This window comes from Leopardus geoffroyi, chromosome E2, assembly GCF_018350155.1.
Source record: "Leopardus geoffroyi isolate Oge1 chromosome E2, O.geoffroyi_Oge1_pat1.0, whole genome shotgun sequence".
Classification (NCBI taxonomy): Eukaryota; Metazoa; Chordata; class Mammalia; order Carnivora; family Felidae; genus Leopardus; species Leopardus geoffroyi.
Window position 1 is genome coordinate 42,820,405 of NC_059335.1, and position 26,042 is coordinate 42,846,446.

The 26,042-nt window shown below is 57.5% G+C and overlaps 6 protein-coding genes across 20 annotated transcripts in view; 4 read left to right on the forward strand and 2 right to left on the reverse strand.

Annotated features, from left to right (window-relative positions):
* PHAF1 (phagosome assembly factor 1) overlaps positions 1-2,683 on the forward strand; it is a 30,555-nt gene extending 27,872 nt beyond the window's left edge. For all 3 annotated transcript variants that reach the window (XM_045443093.1, XM_045443094.1, XM_045443095.1), the window contains exons 16-17: positions 344-416; positions 1,171-2,683. In XM_045443093.1, the coding sequence (XP_045299049.1) occupies positions 344-416; positions 1,171-1,257 (160 nt within the window). In that variant the 3' untranslated portion in view covers positions 1,258-2,683. The remainder of the gene's footprint in view (positions 1-343; positions 417-1,170) is intronic.
* On the forward strand, positions 344-16,124 carry FBXL8 (F-box and leucine rich repeat protein 8). Of its 4 annotated transcripts, none has more exons than XM_045443132.1 (3): positions 344-416; positions 14,064-14,259; positions 14,855-16,124. In XM_045443132.1, exons 2-3 carry the CDS (start codon positions 14,108-14,110, stop codon positions 15,825-15,827), a joined length of 1,125 nt encoding a protein of 374 aa, XP_045299088.1. In that variant the 5' UTR covers positions 344-416; positions 14,064-14,107; the 3' UTR covers positions 15,828-16,124. The 4 variants fall into 4 exon arrangements, with proteins under 4 accessions (XP_045299088.1, XP_045299084.1, XP_045299087.1 ...); XM_045443128.1 differs by lacking the exon at positions 344-416 and adding an exon at positions 12,334-12,446; XM_045443131.1 differs by lacking the exon at positions 344-416 and adding an exon at positions 12,453-13,162.
* On the reverse strand, positions 2,235-6,580 carry B3GNT9 (UDP-GlcNAc:betaGal beta-1,3-N-acetylglucosaminyltransferase 9). 2 transcript variants are annotated; one of them, XM_045443124.1, is made up of 2 exons: positions 5,066-6,580; positions 2,235-4,681 (listed from the first exon to the last, which is right to left on the reverse strand). In XM_045443124.1, exons 1-2 carry the CDS (start codon positions 5,226-5,228, stop codon positions 3,435-3,437), a joined length of 1,410 nt encoding a protein of 469 aa, XP_045299080.1. In that variant the 5' UTR covers positions 5,229-6,580; the 3' UTR covers positions 2,235-3,434. The 2 variants fall into 2 exon arrangements, with proteins under 2 accessions (XP_045299080.1, XP_045299081.1); XM_045443125.1 differs by having other exon boundaries at positions 5,040-5,146.
* TRADD (TNFRSF1A associated via death domain) lies at positions 6,711-12,313 on the reverse strand. Of its 2 annotated transcripts, XM_045443133.1 has the most exons (6): positions 12,228-12,288; positions 11,315-11,404; positions 9,087-9,245; positions 7,959-8,236; positions 7,665-7,866; positions 6,711-7,516 (listed from the first exon to the last, which is right to left on the reverse strand). In XM_045443133.1, the coding sequence occupies exons 2-6, from the start codon at positions 11,370-11,372 to the stop codon at positions 7,206-7,208; spliced, it is 1,008 nt and encodes a 335-aa protein (XP_045299089.1). In that variant the 5' UTR covers positions 11,373-11,404; positions 12,228-12,288; the 3' UTR covers positions 6,711-7,205. The 2 variants fall into 2 exon arrangements, with proteins under 2 accessions (XP_045299089.1, XP_045299090.1); XM_045443134.1 differs by lacking the exon at positions 11,315-11,404 and having other exon boundaries at positions 12,228-12,313.
* Positions 15,873-21,493, forward strand: HSF4 (heat shock transcription factor 4). 5 transcript variants are annotated; one of them, XM_045443096.1, is made up of 14 exons: positions 15,873-16,202; positions 16,375-16,823; positions 17,494-17,602; positions 17,692-17,819; positions 17,919-18,043; positions 18,315-18,390; positions 18,529-18,593; positions 19,120-19,222; positions 19,477-19,604; positions 19,726-19,953; positions 20,425-20,590; positions 20,678-20,743; positions 20,867-20,936; positions 21,215-21,493. In XM_045443096.1, exons 2-14 carry the CDS (start codon positions 16,701-16,703, stop codon positions 21,319-21,321), a joined length of 1,494 nt encoding a protein of 497 aa, XP_045299052.1. In that variant the 5' UTR covers positions 15,873-16,202; positions 16,375-16,700; the 3' UTR covers positions 21,322-21,493. The 5 variants fall into 5 exon arrangements, 4 of the variants coding, with proteins under 4 accessions (XP_045299052.1, XP_045299054.1, XP_045299055.1 ...); XM_045443098.1 differs by having other exon boundaries at positions 16,077-16,202; positions 20,485-20,590; XR_006702717.1 differs by lacking the exon at positions 21,215-21,493 and having other exon boundaries at positions 20,460-20,590; positions 20,867-20,917.
* Positions 21,494-21,557: 64 nt separating this feature from the next.
* Positions 21,558-25,803, forward strand: NOL3 (nucleolar protein 3). Of its 4 annotated transcripts, XM_045443136.1 has the most exons (5): positions 22,335-22,487; positions 24,814-25,116; positions 25,254-25,456; positions 25,505-25,547; positions 25,653-25,803. In XM_045443136.1, the coding sequence occupies exons 1-5, from the start codon at positions 22,445-22,447 to the stop codon at positions 25,658-25,660; spliced, it is 600 nt and encodes a 199-aa protein (XP_045299092.1). In that variant the 5' UTR covers positions 22,335-22,444; the 3' UTR covers positions 25,661-25,803. The 4 variants fall into 4 exon arrangements, with proteins under 4 accessions (XP_045299091.1, XP_045299094.1, XP_045299093.1 ...); XM_045443135.1 differs by having other exon boundaries at positions 21,558-22,487; positions 25,254-25,547; XM_045443138.1 differs by lacking the exon at positions 22,335-22,487 and adding an exon at positions 21,558-22,328 and having other exon boundaries at positions 25,254-25,547.
* Positions 25,804-26,042: the final 239 nt, after the last annotated feature.

The following is a 26,042-nucleotide window of genomic DNA, read 5'->3' on the forward strand; positions in this document are numbered from 1 at the left end:
TAAAGCACTTTTCATTGGCTTCCCTGGACTCTTTTTTCCCATCAGAGTTTCACAGGCTGCAGCCCACAGCTTTGTACTCAGTTGCCATGCTGCATGTGGCTCCTCCTTCCTAACTTCTTGCCACGCCACTCTAACTTCGTAATAACCTTCTGTGTACCACTAGACTGTGTAGGATTCAGAGCTTGAATAATACCTGTCACCACCCTTGGGACCTCAAGGGCCTTTGTGGGAAACACATAAAGCCATGAGAGACCAGTGGACAATAGCCCCCATCCCAAAAGGGGCTGCCCTGCCTGGCCTCCGCTTTTGTCTGCCTCTCTAATTCTGGCTTCCCTGGCCTCAGGTCCTCCTCCCCAAACAACACCAACCCATTTGGCTCCACATTCTGCTTTGGTCTTCAGCGGATGATCTTTGAGGTAAGCCCTGGGGGTTAAGGGGCTGGTGGCCATGCCAGGGATGGGCAAGTGATGGAGAAAGGTTGGGGAGGGCCTAACGGCTCTGCTGGGTGAGTTAATCCTTCCACAGTAACCCTGTCTGCTAAGAATCTGACCTACCCACATTCAACAGTAAGGGTTCAGAAACTATGTTGGGGAAATTTGGGGTCATGGAGGCTAAAGCAGTGATCTATATCCAACAAGGTGAGAGGTGATGGCAATCCCACATATTTGAGAATGTAAATACAGTAGGAGAGGAAACGCTAGGGGGCAAGTGGGGCTCACCACAAGAGTGTTGGGTACCTTTGCATGCCATATGAAAGAATGTGCTATGGGTAAGTGTCTATAGAGGCCCCACTGGCTTGGGAGAGGAATGGGCTGTCCCTGTTTTCTTTTTTGGTTGCTACACCCAAATAACTTCAGTAGGCCCCAAGCAGTTCCAGAAGGACTGGATAAATAGCTATAGTGCAGTTGATGTATTCCATGAAGAGCAGGCAGTTTCTGGGCCAGAGATGAGCTCTAACATGAGTTGGGGGTGTTTAGGTATCAGCCCACCCCTGTGTGCAGGTGTTTTGTACATGGAACGATCCACTGTGCACAGGAGCTGCTTCAAATCCTTTCTCTGCAGTCACAGCCCCAGTACTAGCCTCACTGGTGGTTTTTATGGATGATTGCCTGCCCTGCCTACATCCCTTCTTCTCCTTCCCTTTGATTCCTTGTCCTCTACTCACACCAGGTCATGCAGAATAACCATATTGCCTCGGTGACCCTGTATGGCCCCCCCAGGCCTGGTGCCCACCTGAGAACAGCGGAGCTCCCCTAAGGACATCACCGCCCATGCCCCTCTGCCCTGTGGAGATGTGCATCGCATCCTATTCAGCAGGCTTCCATGTGCCACCCTGTGGGTTTTCTTGGACACCCTGCCAGTGTTGAAGGGCTGTTGTGATGTTCTGAGGTGGGGCTCAGATTGGGTGCTCTGCCATGGAGTGAGAGGCCCAGATATTCCTCTGTCTGTCCTCGGCTTGCTTGTGCCAACAGAGGACACCGACTGCAAAGAGAAGCACAAACTCTGAGCCTTGATACCTGCACCCAGGAGACCTCGACTAACACATAAGGAGGCAGGGTTCTTTCTCCCCTGCCCCACACACATTGGGAAAAGTTGGGACTCTTTCTGTGGCTGAGGTCACAGGCACCGAGGACGAGGATGAGGTCCTGCCTTTGGCCCATTGTTGCCACGTGACCCTTAAGGCAAGCAGGTAGCATGTCCATAGTACTTGGTTGCAACTTTTGCACTACATCTACTTTAGTTACTTGATGAGCTGGCTGTGGCCAACGTGGCCCACCTGCCCTTCCCTGTTCCTTCCTTGCACGCGCTCCCTACCAGGCCCAGTAGGCACACCCAACTGGTTGAAACACAACTTTTTACCATCTAGGTATGTGCCCAGGCCTTGTTCCTACCCCTCTTGGAGCCAGCCTTCAAGGTCACCTGTGCCCCCACTCTTCCCCAACATGGCTGGCAGGCTGCATGTTTCCATCCTGTTTGCCTCTTTTATTTAATGCCAAAGTTTTAGCCAAAGACATCTTCCTCCTTTTGTTGTTTCAGCATTCTGTTCTGCACTGAGGGCTGGCTCTCTTGCCCCAACCCTGGGCAGTGTCCCCTGGCCAGGCCCATTCATGGTTCAAGGCCTCTGGGGCTCAAGGAAAGCTGGGCTACTCAGTCTTTACATGGGTCTTACTAAGGAAGGTAGCATATATGCTTTAAAAATAATCCTTTTGAAAAGAATTGAGAAGAGAAATGTATAATTTTACCCATTTTTAATATTTTGGTCTAGCAACTTGTGATACATAGATGACAATTTTGTGAGTTTTTCAAATGTGTACATATTTTTGTAAATATGACTCTTTTGTAATTAACTCATGTACAGCCTCATCCTGTAGAGTTTAACAATGAATGTGCAGGGGACCTGCCCCAGGCTCCTAAGTGGTTCCTGGGTTACAGCCAGGTTTGTGTGGCGCTCCCATAACTTTGTGACTGACTGGTGTCTTCCTATTTGGACTGTGGCCTGGCTGGAGGACCCCCCTCCCCCCAGCCCACATTACATCCCACTGTTGGGGCAGCCAGGACTATTCCCATCCTCCTAGAATAGGGGAACCTTCCTCATGCCCTGCCCATACCCCTCCAATAAAGGCCTATGCCCTCAGCAGCAGCTTACCACGTGCTGTTGCTGAGATGTTTGTACTAAAATAAACATGGGGGTGTTGATTTTTGAGAAACTGGGTGGTTGAAGAATATGGGTAGTTTTATGGTGGTAGCTTTATCTTGGGTTCTTTGGCTCCTCTGAGTGGGGCAGCATAGCCTCTAGTAGGAGACTGGCATTGTTGTATGGGTGAAAGTTCTGCAGTGGGGAGACTCTAGGTGGGACCATGCACTCAGCTGTCCCTGTGTGCCTCTTTCCCTGGTGTTCCAGCCAGACCAGGACCCAGGAGGGGTTGGCTTCAGGAAAGACCTCAGAAGATTTAAAGATCTGCCCAGGGCTGAAAATCTGATTTGGAGGTGCAGGTGGGAAGCCAAATGCCTGCCTGGAGGACCGAGGCCAGGCCCCCACACCTCCTCTAGCCTTGGAGAAAAAAAAACAAACTGCATCTGCAGCATTCTAGGGCCTCCAAACCAAGGACTAGGGTCAGATTACATGAGCCTCTTACCACCACCCATCCCAGCTCCCCAAAACCTATTTGGTAGTAGGAGGACCAAACATGTCCCTCTTTGGCAGAGCCTGGTGCTCTATGGCCTCAGCCTAGGCTGTCTCAAAGGACTACTGTTCGAATGGTTCCAGGCCAGCAGGAGCCAAGCACAATCTTAGTTCCTTGGGGCCCTGTGGAGGCCAATTCCTGATGAAATGGGGCTAGAGTTTGAACTCTTCAGCCTCTGGGAGAGAATTACATACACGGCAATAATTATCCTGGGTCTGAATGAAGGGGATCTTGGGGCCATGAAGTTACCTAGGAGTCCCACCGGAAAGAGCCAGCAGCGGCAGGCCAAGGACGCGCACAGGCTGGGCCATGGGGCCCGTTCAGCAGGCGCCACATAAGCCAGATGTCGGCCGCCGAGAGCCCGTGCACTACAACTAGCTCCCGGTAAAAGCAGGGGTCAAAGGTGCGCAGGTGCGGCGCGGCTGAAGGACGAGGGATGCCAAAAGTGCGGAAAGCAGGGTGAGGTTCCGGTGTGAGCCGAAGGCGCTGTAGACACATGCCCAGAAAGACGTCGTCAATGGGGAAAAGCTCAACTTGTGCACAGGCGCCGGCCAGGCGACGCAGCGTAACCCCTGAAAGCACAAAGCCACCACCACCCGCGTAGGCCGGGTAGGCTGGCAAGCCATACACAGCCTCTGGGATGTAGTATTTGCTAGCCCGCGCGCGGATTGGCCGAGCCTGCACAATCACGTCACCCGCAAGCAGGTCCTGCGCCGGGTCCCGCGGCGCCAGGAACTCCAGCAGGTTTCCCACGTGCACAAACACATCTGCGTCGCCCTTAAAAACGAAGCGCACCTCGGGACAGTAGGCCGAGGCCCAGGCCAGAAAGTGGATCTCCTTGAGCGTTAGGTTGAAGAAAGTGTCGTCAAAAGCCCAGAGCAAGATGTCCGCGTATGCACGGCTTTCGGCACGCAGCAGGGCTGGCCAGTGGGTTCGCGTGCCTTCTCCCTCGGCGTCTGCCCTGTCAGTGCCCGTGCTCCTGGGCACGCCCAGCAAGAACACGCGGCGCACGAGCGCCCCCTGCACACGGCCCTCAGCACCCCACGTCTGGCGCACGGCCTGGCGCCGCTCGAAGTCCGCCGCCACGGACTTGACGGCGATGAGCAAGTCGGGTCCACCTTCAGGTGCGCCATCTCCTCGGCATTTGTGCGGCTGATTAATGAGCAAGGGGAAGCGCCGCTGGTCCTTGGCGCGTAGGTAGCGGCCAAAGTCAAAGGGTCCCGTGGGTGTGGGCGGCTCCGGTGTGTCCCCTTCGTAGACCAGAGGGGCTGGGGCTGGGGCTGCGTCCGCGTCCCGTGCCTGGAAGACTCGGAGTCCCGGAGTAGGCGCTGCCTCTACCTTCCCTTGCGCTCGGGGTGCGTTGGTCGTCGGGGTCGCGCCCTCGCGCTGTGTATAGAGCAGGAGGCCGAGGGCGGTGCCAAGGAGAAGCGTGATCGACGCGTCCCCGCGTAGGCGCAGCCTCCGCCTCATGTCCGCGTGGCTCACGCCCCCGCCCCCTGCGGAGAAACTCAGTCAGGGGCCCCTGCCGCGAAAGCCAACGGCTGGTAGGGGCTCCCAGCCCCTCTCTCCCCAGGGGGAGGGGCTGAGACCACAAGCCGAGGGTCTCCGCTACCAACCATTCGTCCTCCGGCGTTTTCCTTCTCCGGGCCGTGGCACCCCACCCCACCCCCACCAACACTGGGATGGGCACCCTGAAGGGGCTGGAAGTTCCTCCTAGTAGCCAATTCCCACCCCTCAACCCCGGCCCAGGACGTTCCTCAAGGCCGGGAGCCTCGGAGCCTCGGAGCCTCGGCCCGATTCCCAACCCGCCCTTCCCGCGCTGAAGCCGAATCCCTTCCACCCCTCCCTACCCACCACGTCCTTGGGATCCCGACACTCACTCTCGTCCCTTGGGAGCGGCGCGGCCCCGGACGCCAGGGCTCCGGGGCTCAGCGCAGGGTCCCAAGGGCAGCCATGAACCGGGCCTGGGCCAAATGCAGCGTTGGCAGGAAGGGGGGCCGGGGCCGCTGCCACGTGACCCTCCAGCTGTGCGCGCCGGGACATCTGGAGCTCAGCTCCGCCCTGGCGCCTCAGGGAGCGCTGTCTCCAAGTGGGGACTAATCTCTGAGAAGAATCCCCACAGGCAACTCTCTGGGAAGGTCTGAGAAGGTGGGTTCTGGTCTCGGTGTGGGCTCAAATGCCCCAAATCTGCCTTTCCGTGAGGGCAGGAAGAAACATTAGCCTTTCTGGTTAATCTCCACACCCCCACCTCTTCGGAGTGGGACAGGGTCTTGGCTGGCAGGAGCCCAGGGCAGGCGGGTCCCAAATCCCTGAGGCCCAGCGTCTTAGACATCTACTTGGCCACTGTCCCAGACTATCTTGGAAGAGCCTCTCCTCAGCTCACCAGCAGCCCTGGTTCTACCAGGCAGGACCTATAAATTATAAATGGCCCCGGACACGTGGCTGCCTCCCTACTCCTGGTTCTATGCTCCCCCACCCCCACCCTCCAGCGGGCGTGCACACACACACACATACACCAAAGAGGTCATTCAATTCTCACAACGCTGGTAGCAGCTTTCATTGCTCATGTCCAGGTGGGGACAGTGCCTTTCAGGGAGTTAAGTGACTTGCCCAGCATCATATAAGCAGAAAGTAAGAGCACTGACCCAGGTCTTCTGGAACTCAGTCTGGAACTCTTCCCTCTGTCCTCCTTTGCCCCCTCTCTCCATCTATCCACTAGGACACAGGACAGGGGGTCAACCCCCTCTGCTTTAACTTCACAGTGAGCACTTAAGTCTGTTTCCCCAGAGGCACCTCTTGGGCCCCCTGGTCCCTAGTGCCCCAAATCAGCATAGCCTCCTGCAGGCCTGGGCCACTGCAGGCCAGATTGGATGGACAGGGATGGTTCAGCTAGGGGATTCCTGAAGCATGCCGTGAGCAAAGGGTTTGATCCGGGACTCAGGTGGGCAGAGAGTTGTTCTGGAGATTGAGGGCCCCCATCTCAGCAGGCAACCCCACCCTCCATCCAGCTGACAAAAGCTGAAACCCTGAGGTCCTCCTTCACTCTCACTCCTCATCCAGTGTCATTAGGCCTGCTATCTTTCACCCTAAACTGCTCCTAGTGTTCATCCCTTCCCTCCATCTCTGCTGCCAGGGCCCTAGCCTAGACCCTCTCTCTCCTCCCCTCCCCTCTCTCCATCCTCCTCCCTCCCCATCTCCCTCCTCACCAGCCTCCCAACCTTAACTCCCCAAACCCTCTAAATGCTTCTCACTGGCCTCAGTATAAAATCCAAACTCTATAAAATGGCTCACCAGTCCCCAAGCTATCTGCCTCCCATACTCACCAATTGGTCTGGTCTCTCTACAAACCCACCCACCCCTAGATGCAGCCATTCCAAACTTCCTGTTCTTCTAACATTCCCCAAGACCTCACCTGAGGCTGGCTATGCCCAGAATGTTGCCATTCTCTCAAACCCCCACCGTCGCCCCTATTCACACTCCTCCTATCTCTCCCCAGAAGCCTAACCCCTATTTTTCACATCAAAAAACAGGTGATATTTTATTACAGTTGCTTAATATTTGCAGTCCGACACTGAGTATGAACTGGGGCCAGGCAGTTTCATGTATCTTGTTCACCACAGTATTTACAGCACCAGGATGATAACTAGGACACAGCAAGTGCTTAATGAGCAGTTACCTGTTCAGTGAGTGAAGAGGTAAGGGCTGGCCAGAAGCCCTTCATTTGGGGTGGGCAGACTGCTGCAGCAGGTCACCCATGCACTCTGTCTCTGTCATAGTATCTGGAGCCAAATCCCCAGTGGCACCCCAGTAGGCATGGTGGGTGCTTGCCCAACTCAAAGAAGGCAATCAACACTGCCCAGCAGCTCCAACAGTTCGGCTAAGTGGGGTTATAAGTGTGGTCTCAGAGTCCCATGGATGGACAGAGCCCAGCAGTAGCAGCAGAAGGGACTCTAGGGTCATCCAAGTGCTCCAAACCTGGGCTGGACAACTGGCCGTTCGTCCCTTTCTCTGGTACCCAACCTAGGCCAGGCTGCCATCGGGATTCGCCAGGCCCAGCAAGTCCTCTGCCAGGCTGGTGAGCTCGTTCTCCTCTAGTGCCTCTACCAGGCGCTGCAGCGTGGCGCGGCGACCCTCGGCCTGCACGAAGCGCCGCAGCAGCTGGAAGGCCTGCTCGTACAGCCCGTCGCGCTCGTACTCATAGGCCAGTGAGTCGAGCGCCGGGTCCCGCAGCGCACGACAGCCTCGCTGCAAGGAGCGCCCAACTTTGCGCCACTTGAGGCCTACTGAGCGCGCGAACGTCTGTTGGTCCTGCAGGCTCAGCGGCCGGTTCACTGCGGGGGGAGCGGGAAGCAGAATGAGCTCGGGAAGCCAGGAGCGGTACCCTCCATTCCCACCCAGGTACTACCCGGCCCAGACCTTGCTCCTCCCCAAACTCCCATCTTCCCAGTGACCCTGCCTGCGCCTCTGAGCGCGCCTCACCTATGGGCTGACCCTGGAACAGAAAAGTCTGACCAGATGGCGGCGGCGGCGGCGGCGGCTTCTCGTCTGAGAGAGAGGCATCCAGGGACTGCGAGGGCACCGGAGCGACCTCCACGTCGCTACCCTGGCCCCCTGAGCCGCATGTCAGATTCCGGAGCGCATCCTCTAACTCAGAGAGCTCGTCGTCCCGGAGCCGATCAGGCTAGGCAGGGCAGTGGGGGGTCGTCGGTAGGTGTGTTAGCTGCGGATCCCCCGCCCCACCCTAACCTGGCCCTGGCCCTGGCCCAGCCGCACCTTCTGGGCGAAGATACAACTCAAACAGCGCTCTTCATCCGTCAGCAAGGTATCCAGTCGCTCCACGCCAGCGCGCAGCTCCAGTTCCAACGGCACCGAATGCTGGGCGAGTGCTGCTGCCAAGCACCCTTGCAGCGCGGCGCGCAGCGCCCCCTCGCGATAAGCGCGCAGGAAGCGGCTGCAGGGCTGGCGTCCGCAGAAACGCACCTGCACAATCAGCTGCGGTTCACTGCGGTGGATCTTGAGCATCTGCAGCACCTCCGGACTCCCAACACTCTCTGCGGAGGCGGACAGTCAGGCGACAGGCGGTCCCCATGCGGGGCCGTTCTCCAAGCGACCGTAGTGGGGTGAAGCCCGCGCAGACTCCCTCCCTGTTCCTAGCTCCCAGCTGGGAAACAAAACTGGCATGCACACAGCAACAACCCAAAATGAAAGCCAGAACCTATCACAGGGAGCACCGTAAGACGGAATGGGTGCCACCCCAGCCCCATCGTTGAAGCCTCAAATGAGGTGGGCAAAAGGGACATAGGGAGAAGCTTTGCAGCACAGAGAGGGGCGTATGCCCAGGGCAGCCAAGCCTTCTGGGTGGGCACCCGGCAGGACAGTGGAGGGAGAGGTCTCAGGTCTTCAGTCTCCACCAACTGTGGCTCCCACTGCCCGGGAAGGAAGCGGATCCCCCAAACGGCTTCAGCTTCCTGTGGCCTCTGCCCCGAGAAGGGAAAGGGGGGCTCCCCCGAAAAGTAGGTACTAGGGAGGGGTCTTGGGCAAGGAGTGCTGCAGTGAGAGAGGAAAAGAGAGAGATGGGCGATTAGTAGAAAGCAGAGAGCTGGCTGGTCTGGTGAGTAGAGGGCATCAAGCAGGTGGGGGGGCGTTAGTGCACATATAGGTAGATCATACACAGAGACGGGGACACATGTCTACACCCAAGGGCACACATGCATAAACAGAGAAGACAGACTTATGAAACCAAGCACCCCTCCCCCTCCTCCCCACCCCATCATATCTTTTCCTTAACAGGGTGGTTAAGCAAGGGGCCCATAGAGTTCAGGAGGTGGGGCCTCAGCCCCTGGCCCCGCCCACAAAGGCCCAAGTTCCCCTCCCTCTTCAAGTACCCCCCCACCCACGCACCTGCCAGTGCAGTCCGCAGAGCCCTGTACACCGCCACCTTCTGCTGGGGGTGAGCGTAGGCATCAGACAGGACCACTTTATCCAGCGAGGACTCCACAAACAGGTATGCGCTGCCCACCCACTCCTCGAGCCCATTTGGCCCACTCGCCATCTTGCCTCCTGGAGACACAGACAGGCATCCAGATCACCCCAGCCCAGCCCTGGAGACAAGTGTCCAGTCCTGCATGGCCCAGCTGTCCCCACCCAGCTGGCACACTTGTGAGGGGAAGTTTATCCCACAGGCAGCCCCTTGTGCTTCTGTCTCTGCACAGCCCAGCCCAGCTCAGCTCAGCCCAGACTTGGAGTGAGTACTGTCCATCCACTATCTTCTCAGAGAAAGCCCAGGGTCACAGTGGCAGAAAAAGAGAGATACTATACTGCAGTGGAGGCAGAGAAGTTCTGCTCCCCACCCCCCACCCTGCGCTCAGGCCAGGATGTCTCCCTTATCAAAGCTGATAGGAGACATCCTTATCCTGGGCAGTGTCCATGCCCCACAGCCAACCGAACCCATGTCCTGGTATGCCTTCAGCTTAAACTTGAGCCCCAAGTATCCCTTTGGGACCACAGCCCCCCCATTAGGTTTTCTCCCCTGCATTCCTACCATACCTCCTGGCTTCACTTCCAAGGATACCTGTTAGTGTTGACCTGTGCCCAGATTCCTTCCCCCAATCCTGGCTGAACTTTGGGGCCTTCCCTCTTCTACCCATGTGCCTGTTGGGGGCGCTAACCCCACTCCCTAGCTCCAGGTGTGAGCGAGAGAAGTAGGCCTGGCCAATCTTCATATTCCACTCTCCTTCCTGAAATAATTAGTTCAGAGTTGGGTATAGGATTCAGGTGAATCAGAATCAACCTGCAACCTTGGCTGGACCAATAAGAAAGAGACATTAGTTTCCCTTCCCACGGGGCTGAGCTGGAAGGAAGGATAAGGACTCCTTTGCCACTGCCTGGAAAGAGCCTGGCTGAGAATAAAACTGACACAGAAGGAGACAGAGCCAAGGGATGAAGAGATGCATGCCTAACCATACTATGCCCCTGGCTCTAGCTGCACCCTGAACTTCTCAGTTATGTGAGCTAAATCATTCCTTTTTTGTTCTAAAGTCCTTGGAGCTGGGCTCTTGTCTTACACAACTCAAATTGTTCTATTACAGATTCCCTCCTTGTCCAGACAGAGCCAGGGCCCCTTGGTGCTAGTATCTCCTCCATCTATCTTCTGACCAAACTCTAGCCCTAGACCGGGGGGGGGGGGGGGGGGGGGTGGGGGGGGGAATTCCCATGAGGCAGGATGGTGCAGCATGATTCTTCCTCCCCACGTTCCCTGGGGCAACATCTTACCCTTTTCCTAGAAACATTCGCTCAAGACCCCACCTCCTGCCTCACCAATCACACTTCTTTATCTCTGATCGTCTGTATTTATATACAGTGGGCTAGGAGGGGGTGCTGAGCCCCAGCTGTAAGCACCCAGGATGTCTTTGCTGTAGGCAGAACAGATGGGATGGCCCCAGCTGGCATCCATTTACATGAGGAACAGGGAGCCTCAGCAGTGTGTGTGTTGGGGGGGGGGGGGTGCCAGAGGGTCCCTTGGACTTTGTTGGTTAGGGAGTAGGAATCCTGACCTCAAAACAGAGGTTGCATTTCAGATCTGCCCCCAGATCATAACCCGAGAGCCACAGCTGGGACAGTAACTAGCCAGGCAGGGACCCTCCAACATCACCCAGACCTGATGATGGTCCGTCCCACCCTCAGTATGAGCACAGGGGACATGCATTTTGAGCCTCCCTCCCCCATAACCTTTTGGTAGAAAATATATTAATACTTGTGTATTTATCCAAAGCAATAGTCTGGAAATTAACAGGAAGCTAGCTAGCAGTATTTACCTCTGCAGGGGGTGGAGAAGGAGATTGGGGGGCGGGTATTTTCATTGTATTTAGCAACATTCTAATTTATGTAAAATAGACATATTTGCTTTGTATTAAAAAGCAACATAAATTCGAAGCAAAAAAAAAAAAAAAAAAAAAACAACAACGGGGTAAGACTCTATAGGTGATAAGTGGGACCAAGAGCAGTACAAGACAAGTGACAAAAGTGAGGAGCCCAGGGGGAGTGGCCCAGAGGGCAGGAAAGTGTGGGAACCTGCCCTGAAACGTTTCTTCTTCCATGTCTTCTTAGCCCCCTGACTTGAGGGTGCTGACCTCCTGAATGTGGAAGTTGCAGCGGTGGGGGTCTAGGACCGGGCCAGAGTCTGCCCATCAGGACTGTCAGGGCGGGCGGGGCCTGGAAACCTGAAGGAAGGGGGGGATGTTCTATCACACTCACTAGTGGACAAATGGGAGAATTCAAACAGGTTGGGCTGGAGGTCTGGAGGGTCAGATAATAGGATTGAGACGAGGACGGGGACCCTTGGCTCGAGTTATCCACTGAGGAACCTCTTCCTGCGTGTCGTTCTACAGAAGCCCCTCCTCGGGAAGCCCCGCGCGCGTCATCCACCCGCAGTCCGCCTCTCTGAGGGCGGGGCCGGGCTGGGTCAAGAAGACTCTTCACTGAGCTGAGACTGAGAGGGACACGCGGGTACCAACTAAAGAAAATAGGCCCTTACTACCAGAGGCCAACCAGGCGCAGGGTCCCATGAATATAGCCTAACTGTCCTGGGGCAGCTCCACCTCCGGTTGGGTGGACAGCAAAGGCCCGCGGCCAGAGCCTCTCAAGAACTGCATCCATCCTGGCGCGTCCCCCTACTCAGCTGCCCCTCTGCCCAGCCTCCAGTTGCGCCCACCCTCGTGCTGCGGTTTCGCAAGTGCAATTGGCTAGGGCGGGAACAGGTCTCTGCTCACAAAGTCAGAACGAGCCCCGCCCCGCCTTCCCACCAGTAGGAACTTGACCACCCGCCCCCCGCCGCCACCGAAAGACCCTAGCTGGGATGAGGAACGCTAGTGCCAACGTCCGTACGCTCTCTTTCGCCTGCCAAGGAAACACCCCAATAGGCCGCCGCCACCAGCTGGCCCGGGCAGCAGCGGGTGACAACCGCGCTGCACCCACGCTCCTGAGCCGGGATCCGCCTCTGTTTCTGCCAGCACCCGGGAAAGCCCACCCATCCTCTGCACTAACCTGGCGGCCTGGGCCCAGCCCGGATTCCCACGCCCGCCCTGCTCCACTGGACTAGGCTGCTTCCGGGTGTGCGCGGAGCGCAGGGGCGGCGCCCCAGCCGGAGCAGCCCCGTCAGCCCGGGCGTCCCGCCCCCCGTGCTCCCTGTGACTCCTTCCCTCCCACTGTCCTCAGGCGCCAGTCCACAGCCTCTGGGCAAAGCCCCCTTGGTCCGTTGAGCAGGTAAGACACTGGCGCCCAGGGTTAGACGGCGGGAAGAACTGCCCACAGCAAGAGACTTTGGGCACTTGCGGCACTTACGCGCCCAGGGGACCCCAAGGGAGAGCGCTGCCTCGCTTTCTCAGGCAGGAAACAGATCAACAAAGAGGCATCCCCTGGGCACCATAATTTTCTAGTGCCGCCTGGAGGCTTGAGCTCGATGATCTCTGACCTCTCCTACTCCTTGACACTCAGAACGGGGTGCCGGTGGGTCCAAGTTCAAGCCTGGCCGAGGGTATCTGAAGCCCTAAGGGTAACGAGGCGCAGATTGCAGCAGGGACAGTTAACCTGGAGAATATGGGAAAACAGAAAACTAGCAAGTGGTGTGAAACGTGTAGGAAAACCTTCAAGCACTCTAAAATAAATTGTCAACTTCGAAGAGGATGCACACTTTCCAACAAAGGCCGCGCTCCGGAATGGGTCTACGGAATTCCTGCTGAACCTAAATCGCCCAACCTGAGCCTGTACTGCTCCGGGATCAGGATTGAAACTTGAACCCAGGGCCCCTCAGATCTCAAAGCCCGAAGCTTTTCTCCGCCCCTCCGGCCTTTCTCAGAAAGCACCCGGGACTTCTCCCCAGGGAGGGGAGAAAAGGAAGGAGCCTTCACTCAGAGCCGTTTCAGCAGTGCCCCACCCGCGCCCCCGCTTCCTGATTGGCTGGTGGTCCCTGCCAATTAAAAGTATTCTCCAATGCTTTCGCCCTATTAACCCTATCGTCACTCTCTAGTGACTGGCAAGGCTAGGACGTGGTTTCTCAATTGGGACCGGTGGAGTCAACTGGCACTTCTTAAAATTCAGATTCCTGGGTCCTACTCTTTCCAGAGAGCCTGATTTAGTATGTGGGCAGTGGGATCTGTATTGTGAACAAGTGTGCGGGTGATTCTACTGCCCCTGCCATCTGAGAAGCCCTCATTTCAAGGGCCCTTGAGGCGAGTCTTGGGCCCAGTCCTTCCCTGGAACTTAGAGTTCAGGGAAGGAAGCAGTTCTGGAAGATGTCTGGGAGACTAGTATGGGTAGTCCGGGTGGGGAGTGTGTGTATGGGGAGGCAGTTAGAGGCGAGACGAGCTCTTTGAGCTGGGGAAGGGGTGGGCAGGGAGGGAAGGACAATTTGTCCCAAGTCATGTACAGTGCAGCCCTCCACCTTCCCCAGGGTAAACCTTAGTAACTAGGAGAAAGACCCGATAGCATTTTCCAAATCTACATGTTCGGCTTTATCGACTTCGCACATAGGTCGTAGCTGTATTTCTTCTGGTATAGCATAAAATGCAGATTTGTTCAACAAGTGAGGATGTAGTGTGAAAGAATCTATAAGCATCCAGGGCCAACCTCATGGTTCTGAGGGCTGTTCAGTGAGAGGCACAGGGTCTCATGCTTAGTTTAACACCTTGGTCAAATGCTCTGCTGTCACTGTCTTGAGATTATTAATAATATTTTCAGCAAAGAGTCCTGTATTTTCATTTTGCACTGGGTTCTGCAAATTATGTAGCAATTCCTGGGCCACAAGCATTTCTACACATAGGTTCTGGTGGTCCCCTCAACATTTTGGCTTTCTTGAGCCCAGAGACGCCCTTCTCTCTCCAGGCAAGAACTGCTGTTAGCACGGAGCTCCCACCCCGCCTACAGTCATGACAGAGCCTGGAGAGCAACTGCCAGAGGAGGTGCTGGCGCTTATCTTTCGCCACCTGCCCCTGCGGGACCGTGCCACTGCCTCCAGGGTCTGCAGAGCCTGGGCTGCTGCTGCTACCTGCAGCGCGGTGTGGCACGACACAATCATCAGGTGAGCCGCCCCTCCCTCTCCCTCCTCCCCGCGGCCCTCCTGCCTTCTCCCTTTCTCCATGGAGTTGGGGGTTAGGGATATTAAAAAGCACAATCATTACTAACATTTATTGGCCACCTATTATGTACTAACTGGTGTCCTAAGTGCCTTATGTATATTAATTTATTTAATCCCCACGAAAACCTTATGTGGTAGATAGGTAGTATTATTATGTCCATTGCACAGATAAGAAATTGAGGCAGAGATTTAATCACTTTCTACAGGTCACTCAGGTAAGGAGTAGCTGAGTCAGAATGGGAACCTGACAGTTCAGAAGCCATGCCACGCCTCTGTAGAGACCTCGGAGAAAGCTCAGTTCCTAAAATATCATTGGCTCTCGCTGCCAGAGTTTCAACTAGTGACAGGCGTATCGCATCTTAAGTCTTCTAAAGGGATAGGGTGGGAGGTCCCCCTAGAATCAGCGGCTACTTTGGGGCAACCAGGAATGATCAGGACTGGGAGGTGTATTGTAGGGGGCAGAGTGGGGACAGTAGGGTGAGGGACAGGCAGAGGCCTCTCGAGGCCAATGCCTTTTCTTCACCGTTCTAACCACAAGTTACGACTGTGAGCGAGAAGGTACGCTGCTACCATATCTGTCCGCCTGCCTGGACCACGTTCACAATCTACGGCTGGAATTTGAGCCGTCGAGGGAGCCGAGCCGCAGGGCGGCCACTGAGTTGCTGACGGCACTGGCGGGTCGTACCCCAGGGCTTCGAAGCCTGCTCCTGAATTGCCACGGAGAAAAGCCCCTCTTCGACGCAGGCCGCGACATCCTGGACGCCGTGCACGCCATCTGTCGGGCCTCCTGCGCGCTGCGTCACCTCGACCTTCGGCGCTTGCCTTTCACACTGGACGACGCACTGGTGCTGCAGGCGTCACGCGGCTGTCCCGAGCTCCGAAGCCTTTTCCTAAACAACTGTACGCTGGTGGGCAGCGTGAGTCCAGACTCCGTGCTAGAGCTACTGAAGGCCTGCCCGCGTCTGCGCGCCCTTGGGCTGCACCTGGCCAGCCTGTCGGGCACCGCCCTCCAGGTGTTAGCGGCGCCAGACCGCGCGCCTTTCGCTCACTTGGCCCTACGGTGCGCGTGCCCCGAGGACGTACGCGCGCCCCCCTTGCCCGAGGAAGACTGGGCCGCAGTGCGCCGCCGCCACCCAAGACTGGTCGTGGAGCTGGAGCTGGAGCCAGCGCTGCCTGACGAGAGCGTGACGCGGGTCCTGCAGCCTACCGTGCCAGTGGCTGCGCTGCGCCTCAGTCTCTCTGGGGACACCGTAGGTCCGGTGCGCTTTGCTGCGCGCCACTATGCCTCAACCTTGCGCGCGCTCGAGGTGCGCGCCGCTGCCTCAGCGGAGTTGGACGCCGCGCTGGAGTTGCTGGCTGTGCGCTGTACCGACCTGCGCGAAGTACACTGCTTCTGCGTCGTGCGACCCTCCGTGCTGCACGCCTTCCGCGCGCACTGTCCGCGCCTGCGCAGCTACACGCTCAAACTAACCCGGGAGCCACATCCCTGGCTGCCCACTCTTGTGGCGTGATGGCGTAGCCGCCTCCCCAGCAGATATGTGGCCACTGAGATGCTGGATGCATTTGCCTAGGCGTGCACCTACTACTAGCCCGCTCCTTCAGGACTCTGTTGCCTCGGGACCAGCCCCTGCGTCCTGAGTCCACTGGGTGTATTTCCGTAGTGGGATCACCCTCCTTCAACCCAACTTCCCTATGGAAGCTACGCTAGCTCCGCGTCCCTGGCATGGGGAGCGGGGCGGTGGGGAGACAGGACACAGGCTCAGGCGGCGCCTCTGGGGAGAGCGTGAAATAAAAAAATCCTGCAGCAACACTGCGTCCTGTGCAAGGCGGCGCTGGCTCTTAACAGGGAGAGCAGGGAACCCGCAGAGGCCAGAGGACCCCACCAGGTAGGCGTAGGAGAGATCATTTGTACTGATAAGCTACGGCTGCGGCTGCGGCGGTCAGGGACCGGGCACTCCGCATCCTTGGAAAGACAATGTCTCAGAGTTCTTCGGGAGGGTGCCAGCTTCTCCTCTCCGCACCCCCACCCCTTCACTTCTATCTGCCCTCTCTATCCAGGCCATGGCCATCACCTTCTAGACTTTTTCAGCCCATACCAGGCCGCGCACGGGCGATTTCTCCCTAAGAACAAAGGGTGGCAGTCGAACCCAGGTCTCCGTCCCCACCGCACCCTCCACTCACATCGGATCCCAGCCTTCCCTTTCTGTCCGCTGTTGCTGTGGCCGCGGCCTGAGCCCCGCCCCGTGGGTTCGCACGTGGCCCCCGCCTGACCCGGCGCCCGGAGGCGGAGTAGGGAGGGGCGGGCGGCAAACGCAGCACTTTCCGCGGCTTTGACAAGCCCGCGGCGCCCGGGCCCGAGCGCTTAGCCGGGCCGAGACTGCGCCATGCAGGAAGCGCCAGCAGCGCTGCCCACGGAGCCGGGCCCCAGCCCCGTGCCTGCCTTCCTCGGCAAGCTGTGGGCGCTGGTGGGTGACCCGGGGACCGACCATCTGATCCGCTGGAGCCCGGTGAGGGCTGGGGCCCCTTGATTTCCCCAGTGGTCCCCGGGATCCTTCCACGTCAGTGAACATCCACGGCCACCCAACCCCCGCCTGGGATAGGGCTGTGGGTCCCCTGATTCAGCTGTCCCGGGTAGTCTACCTTGGAGGGGGTGTGCGAGATGGAGGTGAGGCGACTTCCTACGGACCGAGGAAAGGGTAGGTAGGAGCCTTCTGGAGACCTAGAGCCTGAGGGATCTTTGAGGTCAGTTAGTTCCCACCCCACCCCAGCAGACAGATCGGAAAACAGAGACCAGAAGAGGGAGGGAAGGGCTGGGGCTGGCTCTAGCTCAAAGTAACATCTTGGGTCTGGGACCCGTCCAGGGCTGGAACCCAAAAACCCTGGCCTTTGCTCCTCCTTTCCGAGAATCCAGTAGAGATTTTTGGGTTGGGCTAGGGTAAGAATACACTGTGGTGGCCCCAGGCTAGGCCTCATAGCTGGTGCAGTTCTGGCCTCGTCCCATGTCTCCAGGAGTGGCCGGTCCCCAGCGGAGTGAGAGAAAGAGAGAGTGTGTGTGTGTGTGTGTGTGTGTGCGCGCGCGCGCGCGCCAGAGCGCGGGCCTGGCCGTGGGCGGGCACGCCTCACTGTGTCGTCCCGTCTCCGCCCGCACGGTGGGTGGGCGGGCGGCGTTCTTGGCAGAGCGGGACCAGTTTCCTCGTAAGCGACCAGAGCCGCTTCGCCAAGGAAGTGCTGCCCCAATACTTCAAACACAGCAACATGGCGAGCTTTGTGCGGCAACTCAACATGTGTGAGTCCTTAGGGCGAGAAGGGAATTGGGTGTGGGTGACTTGGTGCGCGGGGATGGGGCAGTTCACTCCCCCACGCCCCACTCCCTAGACGGTTTTCGGAAGGTGGTGAGCATCGAGCAGGGCGGCCTGCTGAGGCCAGAGCGCGACCACGTCGAATTCCAGCACCCGAGCTTCGTACGCGGCCGAGAGCAACTACTGGAACGCGTGCGGCGCAAGGTGGGTACGGCATGCAGGAACCAGCACCCCCGGTAGAGGTGTTGAGACGGCTGGCCGTGTTCTAGATGACTCTGATCCGATCGTGCTTCCCACCTACAGGTGCCTGCGCTGCGCAGCGACGACGGCCGCTGGCGCCCCGAGGACTTGGGCCGGCTGCTGGGCGAGGTGCAGGCTTTGCGGGGAGTGCAGGAGAGCACCGAGGCGCGGCTGCGGGAGCTCAGGCAGTGCGGGGGGGAGGGGACATAGGAGGGGGGAAGGGGGGAAGGGGAGTCTGGACGAGAGAACACTAGCTACCAGGCTGTTCTTCTGCACAGCTCCTTCCTCTCTCGTGTCTTGGTGCCTCCATTCAGACAAATGGGCTGAACTGTGGAACTCTATTCTCTATGGATGGACGATCGTCTGAGTGGTCGTGGGTTCAGGCCTGCCATTCTGTGGGGGTGGTGACTGGGCGGACTCTCAGGTGCCTCAGCACCCCTCCCCCACGCCTTCCCGCAGGCAGAACGAGATCTTATGGAGGGAGGTGGTGACTTTACGGCAGAGCCATGGTCAGCAGCACCGGGTCATTGGCAAGGTGTTCCTCTCCCCCTACTCCACTTCTCTCTTCCACTCCTGAACACACCCACCTCCTCTGGGGCGGCGAATCCACCTGGAAGTGCCTTGGGTTGGGGCAAGGTCCGAAGTATGAATTAACCCTTTGCTTCCTCTTTAGCTGATCCAGTGCCTCTTCGGGCCACTTCAGACAGGGCCCAGTAACGCAGGAGCTAAGAGAAAGCTGTGAGTGAGAAAGTCCGGGATGACGCCCCCCTTCCACACTCACTTCCAGGAGCCTCTCTGTCAGAGGCTCCATGCCTGAACTCCATCTCCTCCAGTAGACCCCTCACTGGGAATCCTCATTCTTCTTCCCTGCAATACCGTTTTTTCTTCACTCCATGGCAATGTCCCCAAGGGCCCACCTCCAGGGCTTTCCCCCTCTCTCCCCAACTCTACCACCAAGTACCCCCATTCCCAGATCCCTATGTTCCAGGACCTTCTCCCCCAATTCCACCACCCCCAGCAATCCCTTCCCCCTCACTCCAAAGCATCCCAACAGCAGAGGGTCTGGGGCTGAAACCATGCTCCCTCCCTCCCCTCTCCACCCCCAAAGGGCCCCCATCTCTGGGTGGAACCCCTTCGGCCTCCAGCATGTGACTGATGCCCTGGCAACAGGCCTCAGCTCTGCTGACTTGGCTGCTGGGGCCTGAGGGAGGGAGGTGCAGGCTGAGAGGCATGGGGGATGAACCTGCCCCGCCCCCCTGCACAGGTCCCTGATGCTGGATGAGGGGAGCTCATGCCCAACAGCAGCCAAATTCAGTGCCTGCCCCCTACCTGGTGCCCTCCTTCAGGATCCCTACTTTATCCAGTCGGTAGGTTTTTGCTCCTCCTCCCTTCCCTAGGGCATAGCTGGGATTATGGAGAGCCTATTCTTTTCCTCCATTCCCAAAAAGGAAGAGAAGGTGGAGTCCAGCTTCTCCTCCCCATGGCCCAAGACCCAGGTTCCCCAACATGGACTGAGCCTACCCCCTCAAACCTTACTCCGTAGACCTGGTCCATGTGGGTACTGGTTGGGTTCTGACTCTTCCTGTGACTTGAAGGACTGGGCCTAGTTGTCTTCTTACAGCCCCTCCCAGAGACCACCTTGGGCCTCACCAGCTCTCACAGGGCCAGGGGCCCTATCATTTCTGACATCCATGAAGACTCTCCATCCCCTGATGGGACCAGGCTTTCTCCTTCCAGTGGTGGCAGGAGGTAAGACAGACAGGGCTGCCCACTGGGGAGCCTGTGGGGGATGACCCGGCAGCCCAGATGGCTATGGGGGAATGGAGGGAAGTCAGTGCAAGGGTCTGGTTGAAGCTTTTCTCTGGTGCAGGGAGAAGGGCCTGGCACTGCTCAAAGAAGAGCCGGCCAGTCCAGGGGGGGAAGGCGAGGCCGGGCTGGCCCTAGCCCCAAACGAGTGTGACTTCTGCGTGACAGCACCCCCACCGCTGCCTGTGGCTGTGGTGCAGGCCATCCTGGAAGGGAAAGGGAGCTTCAGCCCTGACGGGCCCAGGAATGCCCAACAGCCTGAACCAAGAGGTCCCAGGGAGGTACCTGACAGGTGAGCAAAAGAGTCCATTCTTGACTGTGAGCCCTGTGGGCTACTTTTCCAGACAGACCACCACTAACTTCCCAGCCCTGTCTGCTCCTTGGTGGCTGAGGGGGAGATCGGGCACTATGATCTGAACTAATTTCCCAGAGTTGCTCTAAAGAGTACCTGCATCACAGTTCCCTGAAAAGTAGAAATTCCCATCAGGTCAATCAGCATATCTATGGTAGGGTTCAGGAACCCAGGAACACTTATTGTGAAGGAATTCATTGAGGTGAATGGAAACATTGTAAAGTACACAATAGTTTAAGAACCATTGATGTTAACAACTGCAAAGAGAGGGTATATATCCCAAGACCCTACCTCCATAACCCAAACCTCAGGTCAAAGGTAGGAGGCAGAGGCATTCTTTAAGTATACTCTAGGTGGGGAGTCCTCTCCTACCATTTTGTAGATGTCAGATTTTGATCCTGATGTATCCAGAATCCTTGGGAATCTAATGGGGGTGAACACTACAGGCCGACAGCAGTTCTCTGTGCACAGGGGAACTCTGGGCCTGGACAGGGGCATGCGGAGCCCAGAGAATCTTCTGCCTCCCATGCTGCTTCGGGCCCCCCCTGAAAGTGTGGAGCCTGCGGGGCCCCTGGATGTGAGTACACCTTCAGCAGGGCAGGGGCATGGGGCTTGGTGGGTTTGTGTAGTCGGGAAGGCACCACTGACCCAGAGCTTCCCCCAGGTGCTAGGCCCCAGCCACCAAGGGCGAGAATGGACCCTGATGGACTTGGACATGGAGCTGTCCCTGGTAAGGTGAAGGTGGGGAGGGCAGGGGTTAGGGTTGCTGAGCCAAGCCCTTAGCCAGTGCCCGAGAGCTCCCCTTCTCAGTTCTCTTGGTTGGCCAGCTGCTTCCTGGGGTTTTCCTATGCAGATGCAGCCATTGGTTCCAGAGAGGAGTGAGAATGAGCTGGCAGTCAAGGGGTTAAATTCTCCAGGGCCAGGTAACAGTTGTGGTGACTCAGGACTAGGGGGGAGGCCCTAACTGGTCTGAGCTACCAGGATTGGGTAGGCTGGGCAGTTTGTGTTTTGGAGGGAAATCCCCAGAGTTCTGGCAGCCCTCTGAGAGCCACCCACCCTCTTGCTGTTGGGTGAAAGCAGAGAGGTTAAGAATGGATGTTTCATCCTAACTGACCAGAGGGTAGGGCAGGCAAGGCTCTCCTTCCTCAAAGATAGAAGGAAGAGCTGTTTCTCCCTGCTGAGCACAGTCCAATTCTCCTAGGGAAGGACTCCACACTTGGGGCACCACTCCTGCTGGATGTCCAAGCGGCTTTGGGAAGCCCAGCTCTCGGCCTTCCTGGAGCTTTAAACGATTTACAGCGCTCCTGAGAGCCGAGCCTCCTACCTGGGCCCAGGGGCCAATCCCTCCCCCTGAAACCCGCTCTGCTCTGAAGCCAGCCCTTCTCAGCTTCCTCGTGCCCCCCTAGAAGAGGCTGATTGAAGACCCTGTTACTTCTCCATTACTGAACCCTGCACATAAACTGCATTTTTTTTTTCTGTGTTTCTGGTCTCTTTTCTCTACTGACCAGGGAGCATAGAACTCATGGGGGGGGGGGGGAACTTTACATTTACAGAAATTTCCAGCTCCTAAGGCTTTAATAGTGGAACCCCTGGAGAGTGGAGGTTAGCTCCACTCCCTGCTTAGCTCCCACCCTCTGGCCTCATCCAGGGCTAGCATGTGGCCACTGCAACCTCCAGAACTCAGGGGCTTTTGGGGTCACATCCAACCTTCTAATGCATCTGCTCTGTGATCGTGGATAAGCTGGTCCCCTTCTCTGAGCCTTATCTGCGACAAGCAGAGAGAATTCAAGGAGAAGATGGATGTAAAGCATCTGGTAATTGCCAGGCCAAGAGACTGGGCGCTGGATATTTGGGGCCGCAGGCCGAACCACCCGCTCGCTGACTCAGCCGATGCACCCTGGGTGGAGAGGGAAAACGGACTACGTGTGTGAGCCCAGGCGGTGCTCTGCCTCTGCGGCCTGCTTCCCGGTGTCCTAAGAAGAACGCCCCCCTCTTCTCCACCCCTTCCCAGTTCCCGGCAGCCCTGGCCGCCCCGCCCCCTCAGCAGCTGCTGCTCCCACCCCCTCCCTGCCCAGCCCATTCTGCCTCGTCATCTACTGCCCCGCGGAGGCTCGACTCTTGAGTGGGGCCGCCCGGAACGCACAGAACCGGGAGCCCCCCCACCCCCCCACCCCCCACCCCCCCCGGCACCTGGCTGGAGGAGGGAAGAGAAACTGGGCAGAATCTGCGCCCCCTCATCACCAGCCGCGCTCGAAGGAGGTCTGTGAGCCCCGCCCCTCCGCCGGACTCTAGCTCTGGGACTGGGTGGAGGGGAGGTAAGGGGAGCCTTGTGATCTCACTTTCGCAAAAGCTCCCGCAGTTTCCCACAACCCTTGCTCCCTAGCGTAAGAGCCTGCGCTGCGAGGTGGGAAGGAGACCCAGACCCCTCTGGATGCGTGGCACCTGTAACCTCCTGAAGCTCCGGGAAGAATTTGGTCTGTGACCCTTGAAGGACTAGCCACGACAAAACTTTGGTATTCACTTCTGAGCATTGGGTCGCAGGGGGAGACCCAGACCAGCTAGGGTCTCTGCACCTCAGACTGAGGTGCACAAAGTGCAGGACTTGGCATAATGTGGGGAGGAGGCTAACATGAAAATAAGTTGGGGAGCAATGAGGGAAAAGGAGGGGCCAGTTCAATCTGTCCCCCCACCCCCCAATTCTCTGCACTTGTACAGAGTAGGTCCTGCACCTGTGACTGGGGGGACAGTCTTTGGAGGTCTCTGCCAAAGAGGGCAGAGGGTCCGTGTACACAGTGCAGTGATGTCCGCGCGGTTGTGAGGGTGTATGCTGTTCACTGGTTCCACAAGAGAAGGAACCAGTCTGCTTTTGGGACATTCTGGCACTGGGGTGGAAAAGGGGACATTTGAGTCACGGAGGATGGGTCCACGGCATGGAGGTAAGGAAAGGGTATTCCAGGCTTAGGGAACAGCATCTGCATCTGGTTCAGATGTGCCAGGGGCTTGCCGGGTTCTCCCAGCACTGTGTGGTGGAGGGAAGTGGGAGAAACCCCAGCTGTCCAGAAGGTTAGGAGGTGGCCTAGAGCAGCCAGGCCAGATAATCTTGATTCTCTCTGATGGGCAGTGGGGGGAAACAGACAGGCCATTAGGGCTGATGTTCTGCTTCGCAGGAGATCTTGTTGTAGTTCAAGTTAGAGCAAATCAGATCCCAGTTCTGCCACTTGGTCTCTCTGAACCTGTCTCCTCACCTATAAAATGGGGACAAAAAATCCTGTCCCAGGGGCTTGTCAAAGTCACTATGTGGTGGGAGTGATGGGATGGGACTGAGACGTACTTAGACTGTCATAGGAGATGAGGTGACCATGGTGGGGTTGAGGGGGATACTAATAGAGACCACTGAGAGGTAGAGGAGTAGCATTTGTCAGAGATGTGACATGAAGGGAGAGGGAGGGGTGGGGGTAGTTCTGGTCTCTGGTCAGTGGCCTGGGGGAAGGGCTGACACTTCAGTACGGCTAGGAGGGTGAAATGGCCAGGGAGGCATAGCTTGACACCAGGTGGTAGTGAGAGAGACCTGGGAGGCAGGATGGGGGCTAGGACCAAAGGCACTCACCCAGACCTGGAGCCAGGTAGGGAGGTAGCAGAGTGACCCCAAAAGGAGGATGAGACCCGGGAGGGTGCTGTGTGAACAAAGCCAAGGCTGCTGTAGGTGGGCTGAAGGAGGGAGTGGTTCAGGGCCTGACCTATTTTGCCCCTTAATGCCAGGGGCTTTGCTGCCTGGGTCAGGCCACTCCAAAAGTGATGGACCTTTATCCTTGGTTGTTAATAAATGGACACAGCAGATTAACTTCTGCCTAAGACCTGCTGCTTGCGAGAGACAGTCTCTCAAAATGGGAGGATCCATGGAGGAAAACAGAAAAGTTCAGCAAGCATTTGTTGGTGGCTTTTATGAGTTGGGTCTGTGGTACCTAAAGATGAAGCATTCCCAGGGAAGATTCCCAGGAAATCAGGGAGACGTTGGGTCTCAGGTAATGTCAGGAGGTCTTGGTCAGAGCTAGGTCTCAAGAGGATTCAGGCATCCCTGCTCAGGTATTAGGGAGCCAGGAAGCGCCATCAGACCAATGTCAGGGTTACAACATGGTGGTATTGGTGAGGGACTGCAGGGGTGGAGCCTCCCCCAGAAAGATGGGCCTCAGGATCAGGATAAGGAGCCTAGACTTCCTTCAGTTGGTGAGGGAAGGTTCTCAGCACTTGTGCTCTGGGTGCAGAAGGGATTCAGCACTCAGCAGAGTCTAAGCTGTACATGAAAGGCTAGACTAAGTAGGAGGTTAGGATGACAGAGAAATACTCAGCAGATAGACTGAAAAGGACCTGACTGCAAACTGGGTGTTGAGTATCCAGGTCAATTGTAGGTCTTTCTGCTTGTTAAGATGGGGAAGCAGGCTGGGAAAAAGAATTTAGTTTGGATAAACGGTCTGAATCAAATGCAGGATCTGCAGGCAGTGGGGACACAGGAGGGACGTCCTGACTGGGGAGAGTGGTCGAGAGTAAATAAGGACCCAGGGATAGCATAGAGGAGAGGGGAGCCACAGCTGACGTTTAGGAACCCAAGGAGAAGCCTGAGGAGGAGACGGGACAGAAGCAGCCTGAAAGGCAGGAGGTACAAGTCCTGTGCTGAGGAGCTGTCCGGCTGCCCGGGTCAAGGTGAACTTAAATCCCAGCCACGAGTGTTCACGGAGACCCTGGGAGAGAGGTCAAGGGCGGGGGAGTCCTTGCCCTATTACCTCTCTCCCCTCCCCCATGCAGCCCCCACCATGGGCAATGCGCAGGAGCGGCCCTCAGAGACAATCGATCGCGAGCGGAAACGCCTAGTGGAGACGCTGCAGGACGACTCCGGGCTGCTGCTGGATGCACTGCTGGCGAGCGGCGTGCTCACCGGGCCTGAGTATGAGGCGTTGGACGCGCTGCCTGATGCCGAGCGCAGGGTGCGTCGCCTGCTGCTGCTGGTACAAAGCAAGGGCGAGGCCGCCTGCCAGGAGCTGCTGCACTGCGCCCAGCGTACTACGCGCGCGCCAGACCCGGCCTGGGACTGGCAGCACGTGGGCCCTGGTGAGCGCGAGAGGGGCGGGGCCTGGGCCAGAGCACGGGGCTTGGCGGGAAGGGTAGAGTGTGGAGCTGAGTTGTAGATGGCCGTGTGTCAAGGATACCAATGAGGCCTTAAAATGAGACTCCCACCTCCAATCCAGGCTACCGGGAACGCAGCTACGACTCTCCATGCCCTGGCCACTGGACGCCTGAGGCACCTGACTTGACCGCTTGCCCCGAACCGCCCAGAGCTTCAGACTGCGACGAGGCTGGGGTTTCAGGGGGCTCGGAGGCAGTATCCGGAACCCTCGAGGAACTCGATCCGGAAGTGGAAGCTGAAGTCTCTGAAGGTGCTGAGCCAGAGTTGGAACCCCAAATGGATCCGGAACCAGAGCCAGCACCTGAACTGGAGCCAGAGCCCGAGCCCGACTTTGAGGCGGGTGACGAGTCTGAAGGTGTGAGGCTACCCAAACCTGGTGTCAGATTGGCGGGAGGGTCCCCCCCCCCCCCCCCCCCCCCCCCCGCCTACACGACTACTTTTTCCCCCCCATCATTTCTAGATTCCTGAATGTCAGAGTGCTGATAGGCTGCTGCTCTCTGCCCAAAGCAGACAGGACCTGGGATCCTGCTCTGGCATTGGGGAGGATGCCACCAAGTCTCCACCTGACCCAGTACCACTGGAAGTGAATAAACTCCGGTGGGTCACCTTGGGCCCTCTCTGTGACTCTTTTTGCCCAGGAACTAGGGTAAAGATCCATACCCCTAAGTCTTAGCAACCTGGGAAGCCCTGTGCCCCACTGCCTTGTCCTTAGCCCCTTTTCATCCTCAATAGCCCAAGCCACACTCCCCTGGAGCCCTCAGTTCCAGGCCCCCAGTGGGATGATGGCCATACCCTAGGGCCCTGCCCTACAGCCCTTTTCCTCTCATGAACCAATTGGGGGGGTGGCGTG